Genomic DNA, 12,187 nt, shown 5'->3' on the forward strand with positions numbered 1-12,187 from the left:
TAATTAACTCAGGTTTGAGACTATAACTTATTTATTTATTTTTTTTTTTGAGACAGAGTCTCCCTCTGTCACCCAGGCTGGAGTGCAGTGGTGCGATCTTGGCTCACTGCAAGCTCCGAGACTATAATTTCAGTGAAGAAGTGATTTATCTCCAGTCTAAGAAAATTGTGATGTATTTCTCGGGGTTGTGATAATTCTCCTTCCCATAGTCCAGGTGTGCTGTGTGGGCTCTCTAGTCATCAAACATTATTTCCTTATTATATAAAAGTGCTCTGCTAGCTGTTGTACAAAGGTGGTGAGTAAAGGAGAATTCTTGCCATCAAGGAACTAAAAAATTAGATGATGGGAACAATTTGCATGAAGAAGTCATACAACATGGCATAAAGTATAGAGTAGTTGAAAAAGAAAATTTGACAGAGTGGCGTGCAAACAAGGAAATGGTAGAAACAGATGAACAAATTGTGAAATGTGTGGTGTTTTCAGTGGAGGGTCATGGGCAATGTTGCTTTGGTGCGTTGTGTGAGTAATATGTATTCAGGGCTGCAGGAAGAAAACTGTTGCCTCTGGGAACGTGGATTGGAGAGGAAAGGAAGTATTGAAGGCAGGAGGACTGGCTTGAATGCTGCTGTCATTACCATAGTCCGAATGTAAGACGATAAATGTAAGATGATCAGTAAAAATGGAAAGAAGTGGACAGATCTGACCTATATTTCAGAGTAGATTGGACTTGATGATGGTTAGTTGATAACAGGAGAGTTCAAGATGTTCCTGAAGTCTTAAATAAGTAATGGTTTTATGTGCAATAGGGAACAGAGTAGTGATTGGTTGAGAATAAAACGCTCTTAAAGACATTTTGCAATCCATCCCTATCGAGATACCAAGAGAGGAGATGGAAATAGGCCTGATGACTCTAGAAATGGTTTGAAGATCAGAAATTATCCTATAATTACATTTGCTCAGGGACAATATTTAATGTTCAGAAAGAGGGAACATGACTACCTTAAGGTGGCATACATAGCAAGAATAGACACCATCTGCAACTGAGAAATAGAATGCAGAGAACCAGGAACACTTAGTGTCATGGAAGCCATTGGGAGAATCTGTAGTGTTGTATGGCTTGTCGGAGGCTTGAATAGGATGAGGACCAAGGCAGAGAAGCATTGGATTTGTTGATACTTGAGAGAAGTTTCAGTAGGATGACTAAAAGCCAAATTTAGATACAACAGAAATAGCTTGTTCCTAACTAGATTGATATAGTCATACTTTATTGAGAACTGTTTCTTCTTCCTTTTTGTTGTCTTACCCTACATAGTTAAAATATTAACCTGAAATCTATATATTTCAATTTATTGTCATTTATTAAGAAAAAATGTGCTTTTTATTTTCTATTTTTGAAAAATTGACTGAACGGGTTGTTTTATATTTTCTTAAAAAGATCTGTAGCTTGGTCATTTCAGCATTAAATGTAATAAAGCATAGTGATCCTGAAATGAAAATTTTCCCTGGCCCTTCTGAAGACCTGCACTGACTTAAACAATGAGTAGGGCTGGTAAATTGCATTTATTCACAAATCTGGATTAGATTATTTCAAAGCTCTGTCCCATCACACAGTGTAGCGCTTACCTTAGTGGCTGGCTTTGCTTTTGGGGAGGTGTAGTCATCATTTGATAAGAAGTATGAATCATTTAACCTTTCTTCCACTTCTCTCTCTATCATAGGTTGTGTAGGAGGCTGTGTCTGGTATCTTGAAAGAAGAACTATACAGGACTCCCCTCACAAGTTCTTACATCTTCTCAGGAATGTCAATAAGCAGTGGATTACATTTCAGCACTTTAGCTTCCTCAAACGCATGGTATGTTTAGAAGACCATTCTTACTCTGTTACTTTCTGCCTTTATTTTTCTCTGTTGAGAGAATTTCAGAAATTCCTATTTAATAAAAGTTTTAAGAAATACTGTTTGAAAAGAACTTTTATTTAGTGTCCTTAAATTTATCCAAATCTCTTGTTTTTATTAGTCTTAACCGAAACCAGAATAATTCTGGTGTTTGAGGTTAAAAGTATGATCCTGAACTTATTGATTAAGTTTAGAGAAAGACTGAAACTTGTGGCATATTTCGACCTGGCCAAAATTAGGAAAAGCTGAACTGTTGTGATACATCTTTTAAAATTCTTTGGAGTTCTGTGACTACATCAGTAATAGAGAAATAATTGCTTTAACAGTGTGACCCTCTCATTTTCTTAAATCAGCAGTACATTTAAAAGTCTTTTTTAACAGTTGCACTTCTGAGTAAATTCAAACAATTCGACAGTTTTTATAATTTTCTAGCATTTTATAATAGGCATTGATAACATACATCAATCCAGGTTGACTCCATGAATTTGTGGGCAATATGGAACTTACTATTAATTGCCAGGAAGGCCATTTGCATTTTCTCAGATGGAAAAGGGTCATAGAGTCGCAAAATGATAGCTGAAAACTCATAGTGCCAGCCTGAAAGAATGGCAGACTTATAATTTAAAGTCCTATTTTACATTTCTCTCATCTTTAACTTAAAACTTTAAATTAAAGTCTCAATAAAACTCGATATGTTGATAAGAGATTTAAATTTCTAGAAATGTTCAGGCTTTTTAAGTTGGGGGTCAAGGATAATGGTGGATATTTAGAGGAGAAATTCAAATATGTGTAATGCCCTTTTTTGTGTAAATGGAACTCTTCATTCATGAGTTTATAATTCTTTATTAAGACTAATGTATGTAACTTCAAATCTCTGTGATGCAATGGAAAAGGCATTTAACTAGTTATCAGCATAGGTGGCTCCACTCCCAGGCCTACCTATGGCTGGTTGTTGGCTGTTGATATGTCAGTTTATTTCTGAGGCTTAGTTTCCTTATCTGTAAGTTAAAGAGAGAGAAAGAGAGATACTAATAATGATCTATCTTCTTTGACAACTGTTTAGAAGATTAAATGAGATATATATTATATAACACTGTAAAGTACTTCACAAATATTAGCAGTAGTTATTAATTTTGCTAGTAAGTGGTAGAGACTGACTCTACAGCCCACATTCTGTCTTCATCCTACCCTGCTATAAAATCATTCAGCCGGCCGGGCGCGGTGGCTCACGCCTGTAATCCCAGCACTTTGGGAGGCCGAGGTGGGCGGATCACGAGGTCAGGTCATTCAGCCGGCCGGGTGCAGTGGCTCACACCTGTAATCCCAGCACTTTGGGAGGCCGAGGTGGGTGGATCACGAGGTCAGGAGATCGAGACCATCCTGGCTAACATGGTGAAACCCTGTCTCTACTAAAAAGTAAAAAAAATTAGCCAGGCGTGGTGACGGGTGCCTGTAGTCCCAACTACTTGGGAGGCTGAGGCAGGAGAATGGCGTGAACCTGGGAGGCAGAGCTTGCAATGAGCTGAGATCGTGCCACTGGACTCCAGCCTGGGCAACAGAGCGAGACTGCATCTCAAAAAATAAAATAAAAAAAAATCATTCGGCCCTGGATTATGCCCTACCACTGAGCCCCTCCCTATGCTGTTTGCCTGAGAACATGGAAAGTCAACAGATTGACTTGGGCTCTTTTTTGTCTTTTTTTTTTTTTTTTTTGTGAGACGGGTCTCACTGTGTCGTTCAGGCTGGAGTACAACGATGCAATCACAGCTCAGTCTCCTAGGCTCAAACAATCCTGCCTTAGCCTCCCAAGTAGCTGGGACTGTGGGCATATGCCACCATGACCCACTAATTTTTTTTTTTGTTTTTGTAGACATTCCCTATGTTGCCCAGGCTGGTCTCATACTCCTGGGCTTGAGGATCCTGGGATTACAGTCATGAGCCACTGTGCCCGGCTGGGCCCTTGATTATTGAAAACTTTTTTATTGTATTTGGAATGTTAAGCCTCTAGGGAAAATTCTGGAGGAGACGAATAACAAGTAAATTTATTTTTCTTTCAAGGAACATATATTTCTAGGCTTTTCTAAACTACAGAAATTGAAAACCATTACTGAGGCCTAAATTTTATTCTCTATATCTCTTAGTATAGTGATTTCCATATAGCACTCTATAAATACATGCTAAATTAACAGATATTAAAGCTGTGGGAAAAAGCTTTCAAATAGTGTAAAAGCTGGACTGATTGAAGATGTTGCTAAACAACCATTTGAGAGCATTTGGGGCCTTGGTTTTATAGTAATGTGTGCTTTTTTGTTTAGTATGTCACACAGCTGAACAGAAGCCACAACCAGCAAGTAAGACCCAAGCCAGAACCAGTAGCATCTCCTTTCCTTGAAAAAACATCTTCAGGTCAAGCCAAAGCAGAAATATATGAGATGAGACCTCTTTCACCGCCCAGCCTATCTTTGTCCAGAAAGCCAAATGAAAAGGAATTGATAGAACTAGAGCCAGCCTCAGTAATTGAAGACTCAATAGATGTAGGGAAAGAGAGAAAAGAGGAAAAGCGGTGGAAAGAGATGAAGCTGCAAGTGTATGATTTGCCAGGAATTTTGGCTCGACTATCCAAAATCAAACTCACAGGTACTTTGTTTTTCTGATATACTTAGTTATTTGAAACTTGATTTTTAGTTAAACAAAAAGCTAATTTTATTTACCACCTGAAAAGAATAATTTGGAACTGCAGGTCCTGTGTTAGTATTTTTCCTCTCTTCAATTTAACTGGGATTTGAAATTAAATTTTCTGAATTCTATTTACACAGAATTGTAAATAGTATTGCATTGTAAGTATTGTACTAAAAATAGTCACCCTTTCCTTTGCAATTAAAGTTGAATGTTTATCCTGCTTATTTCCTTGTCTTTAGTGTTTTTACACCTACTGTAAAAATGCATAAGATAATACGTTTTGTCGACTTGAGTTCTGGAATGGGAAGAATTGCACTACTGGGCTTGATATGAATCCACAGTGACCACTGAGTCTCCCAGTTCACTTCTGTGTTTTGCTTCTTGTAGAGCCTCTGGGGTTGTCACAGGTCTGTGGGGATGTAGGGTGCATTTTTCCTGAAAGGAGATTTGGAACCAGATTCTGTTTTTTAACCTAATTCTAGCATCCTGTGCCAAATTATATTGCCATAATTAAGTGATTTGGTTGTCACAGTCACCCTGTAAGTCAGGCAGAGCGTCATTATTATCCCATCATATAGCCAAACTTTGACCTAGCTTATTCTGGGCTAATCCTGTTTAGAAGGTATGTTCTGGGTCATGCTGCAACTTGGGGGAGACCTGGTTTATTCTTCTTAAATGAGAATAAAGAGACTGAATATAATGTATGAATAGTAAGAGTAAGCCAGGCCTCTTTGAGGACAGAAAGTGGTAAATAATGTTAGAGTCAGATGAAAAGATGAGACAGGGAGGCTTTTGAGAGCAGAGAAGGATCAGGGAAAGAGTGATTTTTTTTTTTTTTTTTTTTTTTTTAAAGAGACTTGAGCCTGAAATTCAAGGCAAAAGGAGGTAACTAGACAACTTCTCTCCTTAGTGACCAGCTTTACTTAAAGAAAGTTGTTTTTGAAGAAATGATAAATAGACACAGGGGGTTTGGTGAAGGAGCTAAAAAGTCTTAGTAAGACTTGCGTAATGTAACTCTAAAACAGTGAGATGAATTCTGTGTGATAAGCTTGAAAACACGTCTCAGTGGTTTATGGTCACTAAGCAACGAATCAGCATGTTTCTAAAGAAACTCTCTTTTGTCATTTACACAAGTGGCCTGAGTGTCATGCTGCTGACAAGTTAAGAATGACTATAGATAAGTTATGCTTATAAGGCTGCCACCCCAAAAATGAGGCCTCTCAGCCCCTAGGCATCAGATGTGGCCTCTGTCAACAGCAGGAGCTTCGTGTGTGCCATCACTTAGCACGCCACCCTGCAGATTAGCTCTCGTCTCTTATCGTCCCATTTCTGTCAGTTACAGCATTCTTCGCTTCCTTCAGAGGAGAAACCTTAGAATCAGTCTTCTTCGCTTTTTGCTCTCCACTCTCCCCTTCATCTTTAGTCTAATTTCTGTCACCAACAGATTCTTTTGTAAGGACTATGAGATTTGCTTTCCCATCCTCATTTCTGAAGCTGCCATCCTAGTTTAGGTTGGAAACATGGGAGGCTGTTGGTTTCTGCAGCAGCTCCTAACTGTTCTTTCTTTTGTTCTCCACCCCGCTTACCCTGCAGTTCATGCTGCCCAGGGTTGCCAAACTAACTTACCCAAAATATTGCTTTCAATTTTCCTAACTTATACGAGTCTATAGTTTCTCCATATTATCTTCTGTCTCAACCCTGCTTAGTGTTAAAGGATCACTGTAACCTGGAATGATCAAACTGTTCCTCAGAATCAACCTTTTTTCCCTTTCCCTGTCCCTCCACCCTACCATTGAGGCCAGTCCTTCTACCCCACCATACTTGTTCCCCTGCCTCCATGGGAAACTGGTCTGCCTGTCTTATATCCAGTCAGATCCTTTCAAGGCCTCTGTTAATCCTGCTCTTGGCCCCAGTCTCCCTTTTCAAAACTTGGAATATGGCTTTGAAGTCAAGCACACTTGAGTTCAGATCTTGGCTCTGACATTTACTAGCCAGTGAGACTTTGGGCAGTTCCTTAACTTTATTGAGATGATTTCCACATCTGTAAAGTAGCAATAATAATAGATCATTTAAGAATTAAATCAAATAATTAATGCATATAAAGCATCCAACAGCATGCTCGACACATGGGAGACACTGCAAGTTTCCAAATAAGTACAGGTAAACATTTGATTGTCTACTTAATGTGTATTATATTTCCCCTAAGGTTGTTTTTGCCTGTGGAGGGACTTGAAGTGAATGAATATTTACTCGGCAGGGAAGATGAGAAGGAGAATTTTAAGTAGAGGGAAGAGTCTTTGCAAAAGCAAAGGAGTCTCTGTTATCCTGGCACATTCAAAAAGCTGCATTGTGACTATGAGTAGCGATAGTATGACCTGAGTATCATATAGGAGAGGTGCTTATGAAGATTGAAGAGTTAGGCAGCGGTCATGTTGTCATATTGGCATGTCTTTCAGGCTAAAGAGTTAGATCATAGCCATGGAAAGTCCTGGAAGCTTCTTTGGAGGGATGTGATCACTTTGTGTTTTGTCTTATTTACCTTTTAAGTATTTTAAAATTTCTATTAAATTAGTATAGGCTTATTATAAAGAAGAATTCAAATAATACAGAAGCATATATTTTAAACTAAGAAAGTATCCTTTCCCACCATTCTAGATAAAAACCCCTGTGTGAAATGTCGCCTTCTCTATATAAACACATATGCAGGTAGAGATATGGTTGTACATTTTCTTCAACAGAAATAGGATCATTTTATTTATATATATATATATGTATGTATGTATGTATGTATGTATACACACACACACAGTTTTGCAACTTACCATTTTCTTATGACAGTATAGTTTTCACTGACAATATTCACTGCATACTATTCCATTGTATGGATCTGCCATTATTAACTAGTCTTCTGCAGGTAAACATTTGTGATATTTCCAGATTTTTTACTATTAAAAGCAACTCTGTTATTAACTTTTATGTATATGTCTTTGTATACTCATGTGAGTCTGCCTTTAGGATCAGTACTTAGAAATGTACTAGCTAGCTTTAAACATTTAAATCTTTGATGGAACAACAAATTTGTTTCTAAAAAGATAGTATAATTTATCCTTCCCCTCAACAGCATTTGGGAATTAGACTTTTTTTTTTTTTTTTTTTTTTTTTTGAGACAGTCTTGCTCTGTCACCCAGGCTGGAGTCCAGTGGCGAGATCTCAGCTCACTGCAAGCTCCGCCTCCCGGGTTCACGTCATTCTCCTTCCTTGTAGCTGGGACCACAGGCACCTGCCACCATGCCCGGCTAATTTTTTGTATTTTTAGTAGAGACGGAGTTTCACCATGTTAGCCAGGATGGTCTCGATCTCCTGACCTTGTGTTCCACCCGCCTCGGCCTCCCAAAGTGCTGGATTACAGGCGTGAGCCACCGTACCCGGCCGGCATTTGGGAATTAGACTTTCTCTGTAGAGTCCACTCCTGCATAAGCAGTCTTTACCAGTTTTGCCAGTTTGATCATTGGAAAAGATTTTGTGTGCATTTTCATTATTTACATTTTGGTAAGGTTTAGCATCTTTTTTTCTATTTTGATCATTTGTGTTTTTTCTTCTGTTTTTTAGCTCTTATATCCTTGGTCATTCCTTATTGACTTTTTAGAATTCTTTGTAAATAAATTAGCATTTTATACATCATATTCATTACAAATATTTTTTCTCATTTTGTCGTTTTCTTTTTTTGTGGTATTTTGTTGTTTTGTTTTGTTTTATTTTGCCCCATGGAGATTTTTGACTTTTGTGTATTTTTTTTTTCATGCCTAGAAAGGTTTCATCACCCTGTGGTTACAAAAACATTCACTCATGTTTTCTTCTGATGCTTTTATATTTTTGCATATTCTCTAATGCTTTGAAACCATCTGGATTATATTTCAGTGGAAGGAATAGGCTTGATTAAGAAAACTGCTGTGGTAGTACTATAGAGCAAGGATCACCTGTTTTTGTAAATGAAGTTTTATTGGAACACAACCACGCCGACTTGTTCTGAGCATATATCATGCCACAGTGACAGAGTTAATTGCAACAGAAACCTTCTGGCCTGGGAAACCTGAAATGTTTACTGTCTGGCATTTACAGAAAAAGTTTGCTGACCGTCTATCGGAGAGCACAGACTAGTGAGAGGCAAGAATGATGGCAGACAAATAGTGGTGGTCAACTGAGAAACAACCTGGGCCTGAACTGAGGCTGTGGTGGGGAAAGAGAACAAGGGAGAGAGAGAGAGAGGTAGATATGTGGAGAGAAACATTAAGGAAATCGAATGAGTAGGACCTTAGCTAGATGAAGTGGATTGCTAAGGAGACATAAAATAAGAGCTGAGAGTGCGGAGCTGCAGTGAGTTTGAATACCTTGAGGTGAAGCAGGTATTTTCCAGCTCTGTGGGCCCTTTTGTCATTTATTATTCTAGGCTCTATCCTGTTCTCTGAGAGTCAGATTCTAGAGTCAGATTCCCTGCATTCAAATCCTGGCTTTGGCTAGCTGACTGACCTTGTGCAAGTTTTATAATCTCACCGGCCTCAGTTTACCCATCTGTAAACTAGGGATAATAATAGTACTTCCTTCATAGGGTGGTTCTGAATAATAAGTGAGTTAACATTTGCAAATGACATACAAGTGCCTAGTACATGTCAAAAGCTATACACATCTTTCTTAAAAAATAAATTTAATACCTGGCTGCCCCCACTGGCATTTGGATTTGCTGCCCCTGCTGTAGACACAATTACGGGCTTCTGGAATGAAAAACTAGATGAATGGTGGTGTTGAGACTTAAAAGTGTAAATATGGAAGAAAGAAAAGGTTTAAAGAAAACATGATGAGTTCAATTTTGGACAAGTGGAATTTGAGTTGCTACTGGCATATCCAGGTGGAGAGGCCCAGTGGGGCAGGGGGCTGTGAAAGGCAAGAGCTCAGAGAGAACATTAGGCTGGAAGAACCAGTGGTCTTCAGCATGGAGCTGGCAGTGAGGTCACGGTAGTACATGATGTTACCAAGGATCAGTGTGTAGAGTGACCATGCTGATGGTCACCAGAACTTTGGGGTATATCCCCTTTTAAGGATTGGGTAAGGTATAAAAGGGACCCGGCAAGGAAATAAATGGTCAGAGGGAGGAAGACCGGAAAAGACCCTGTCACAGAAGCCAGAAGAATAGAACCTGTTCATAAAGGGAAGTGATCTGGACCGGATGTCAAATGCTGGAGGTCTCCTGAGAAGCCTGGCTGGTGAGAGTTATTTTATTTGCCAGTTAGGAAGTCAGTGTCGACTAGTTGCTAAATCAGAGAATAGTGATTGCTGTGTCTTCTTAGACTCTTAAATGAGCTGCTTTAAATAATTCATTTTAAAATAATTTTAAATTTATTATAATGCTTGTTTCATTAGGAACAAAGGCAAATAGGATAACTAGTTTAAGATCAACTGTTTTCTTGGCCACATCTTCCATTCCTTCATACTGGCTATTGTTGTATTATTTCTCCCTTTATGTAGCTTATATGGTTATATATCTGAATTGTCATTCCAGATGCAGGGTTTGATATCTAAAACATAGTATCTGAAATCTCAAGAAATTAATTAATTAATTATTTAATAGTGCCTACTGTGATGTATAGTATACATGAACTCATTGGCTTCCAAATGTCAGCATGGTAATGTGCCGTCATGGTGTGCTTGTTAAAACACTGATTCCTGGCCACTGTTTCCGGTGATTCAGATCCCCTAGGGCTGGGACAGGACTCAGAGATCTGCATGTTTGATGAGGACACCAGATGATTCTGATGCAGGTGGTCCTAGACCACACTTCGAGAAAGCGAAGTAGGTGTTAGGTAGGCAGCGAGTACTAGTCCCAGACCGAGTGGTCTGACTGGATGTAGAGAGAACTCACCTAGTGAGAGCCAGCGGAGCTGGTCGCTACCACTGGCAGCAGGAAAAGCCGACTGGGCAAAATCTGGACCACACGAGAGAGGCATGCAAAACAAGATGGGTGCACCACAGAAAAGGGGAGCAGCCTCACCTTACACACACAGATGGAAAGGTCCCAGGGCAGTAAATTTCCCTTGTATTGTTTTATATATTCCACGCCCCAGGTTTCTGGATGAACTAATTGAATTAAAGTCATTTCCTTCTGCTTATTCCATTTAAAGAAGCAGCACCCTTTGGGTGACCCCCACCCTCTTATCTGACCTTTTACCTCGCTATTTAGTTTATTACTTGAAGTCACATGTGTCTTGGAGTCAGCAGGATTTTTTATTTAAGAAAATACCTGATATCTGTCAATTGATTTCTTTTGGACTCTTAACATCTCACACGATTCATTTATAGCCAATGATAGCCGAGGCAGAAATATCTGAGAGTCAGTGATCACTTTCATAGAACTAGCCTTTCTTTCTTTCCCTTCTTTTGTTTATAGCTATAATATACGGAGGATAATTAACTGTAGAATAAGTGAAGGGCCAGATAGTGCTGATACTTATATTTCATCTGTGGGATAGTGGGTAGCAGCAGCCTGATGCCTTGGCATTTAGGGCAGGATATGAGCCAAACGTTTGCTGGTGCTAATGCCATTTAAAGATTTTTTTTTTTTTTTTAAATGAAGGGAAGTAAGAGTGAGATTATAAAAAAGGAATAATGTGTCTCCCTTGAGTTTCTCTTGCCAACTGAGCTATTTACAATATGTTTTTGGAGTTTTTTGCATGGACCACACTGGGGTAAAGAAATTTTATTTGGATTAGGATAATAAGAGGCTTTGGTGACTCAACTGAGTTTATACTTAATATAGGTCAGTAAAAAGCAGAACTTTTTTCCTGAGTAACATCTGTGCTGAAAAGCTGCAACATGTTTTTTGAGACCAGAACACTGAAATAGATTATTTATTGGAACCAATAGATTATGCTGTTGATGGAACTGATATGAAGTATGGTCTATCAGTGTATAAATTTTTTTCTCCTAGAGCCTAGAATGCTGTTTTTTATTAAAAGAAAAAAGCAGAAATGGAGGATACACGTTCATTTTAGATCGCTTGTATAGTTTAAGAAGTCAACTTACTGTAATCTTCAGTTATTAAATATTTGTATTAAGGGGTTTTTTAGCATTCACCGAATATGAATTGAGTGAATTACTGTGATATCTTGAATTTTACTTTATTTTTTGAGGTAAGTACCTTAATAATGATATACTTACTAAATGTTATAGTATTATTGTTAATTATGTGACTAGTATTTATTTTTAGAAAAAATAGAAAATACAGATAAGCAAAAAGAGAAGATTGAAATCCTCCTGTAATTTCACTATCTCAAAATAAAACCTTTTTGAATATTTTGGTATATTCTCTTCCAGAAATTTTTTCTATGCATCTCATATATTTTTGCTTTATAAACAAATATACGATCGTAGTGTAAATGCCTTCTGTGATTGAAAAAAATTAATATTCTGCTTACGTCTTTTTGTGTATCAACATGTTTACCCTGTTTTTAGTGACTTTTAAAATGTAAAAGTATCGTTTTCTTAAAACGCAAACACATACAGAAAGTCCGTTCAGGCCATGCAATAACCAAACTTTTTATTTTTTTTTGAGAAAAAGTTTCG

General features: G+C 38.2%; 1 protein-coding gene across 1 annotated transcript in view; it reads left to right on the forward strand.

The window, feature by feature from the left end:
- The window catches only part of LOC129016866 (protoheme IX farnesyltransferase, mitochondrial), a 140,311-nt gene that overhangs the window by 3,440 nt on the left and 124,684 nt on the right, over positions 1-12,187 (forward strand). The window contains exons 2-3 of the mRNA XM_054456629.2: positions 1,719-1,852; positions 4,210-4,531. Of these exons, the coding sequence (XP_054312604.1) occupies positions 1,719-1,852; positions 4,210-4,531 (456 nt within the window). The remainder of the gene's footprint in view (positions 1-1,718; positions 1,853-4,209; positions 4,532-12,187) is intronic.

The sequence above is a fragment of the Pongo pygmaeus genome, chromosome 19 (assembly GCF_028885625.2).
Source record: "Pongo pygmaeus isolate AG05252 chromosome 19, NHGRI_mPonPyg2-v2.0_pri, whole genome shotgun sequence".
Taxonomy (NCBI): domain Eukaryota; kingdom Metazoa; phylum Chordata; class Mammalia; order Primates; family Hominidae; genus Pongo; species Pongo pygmaeus.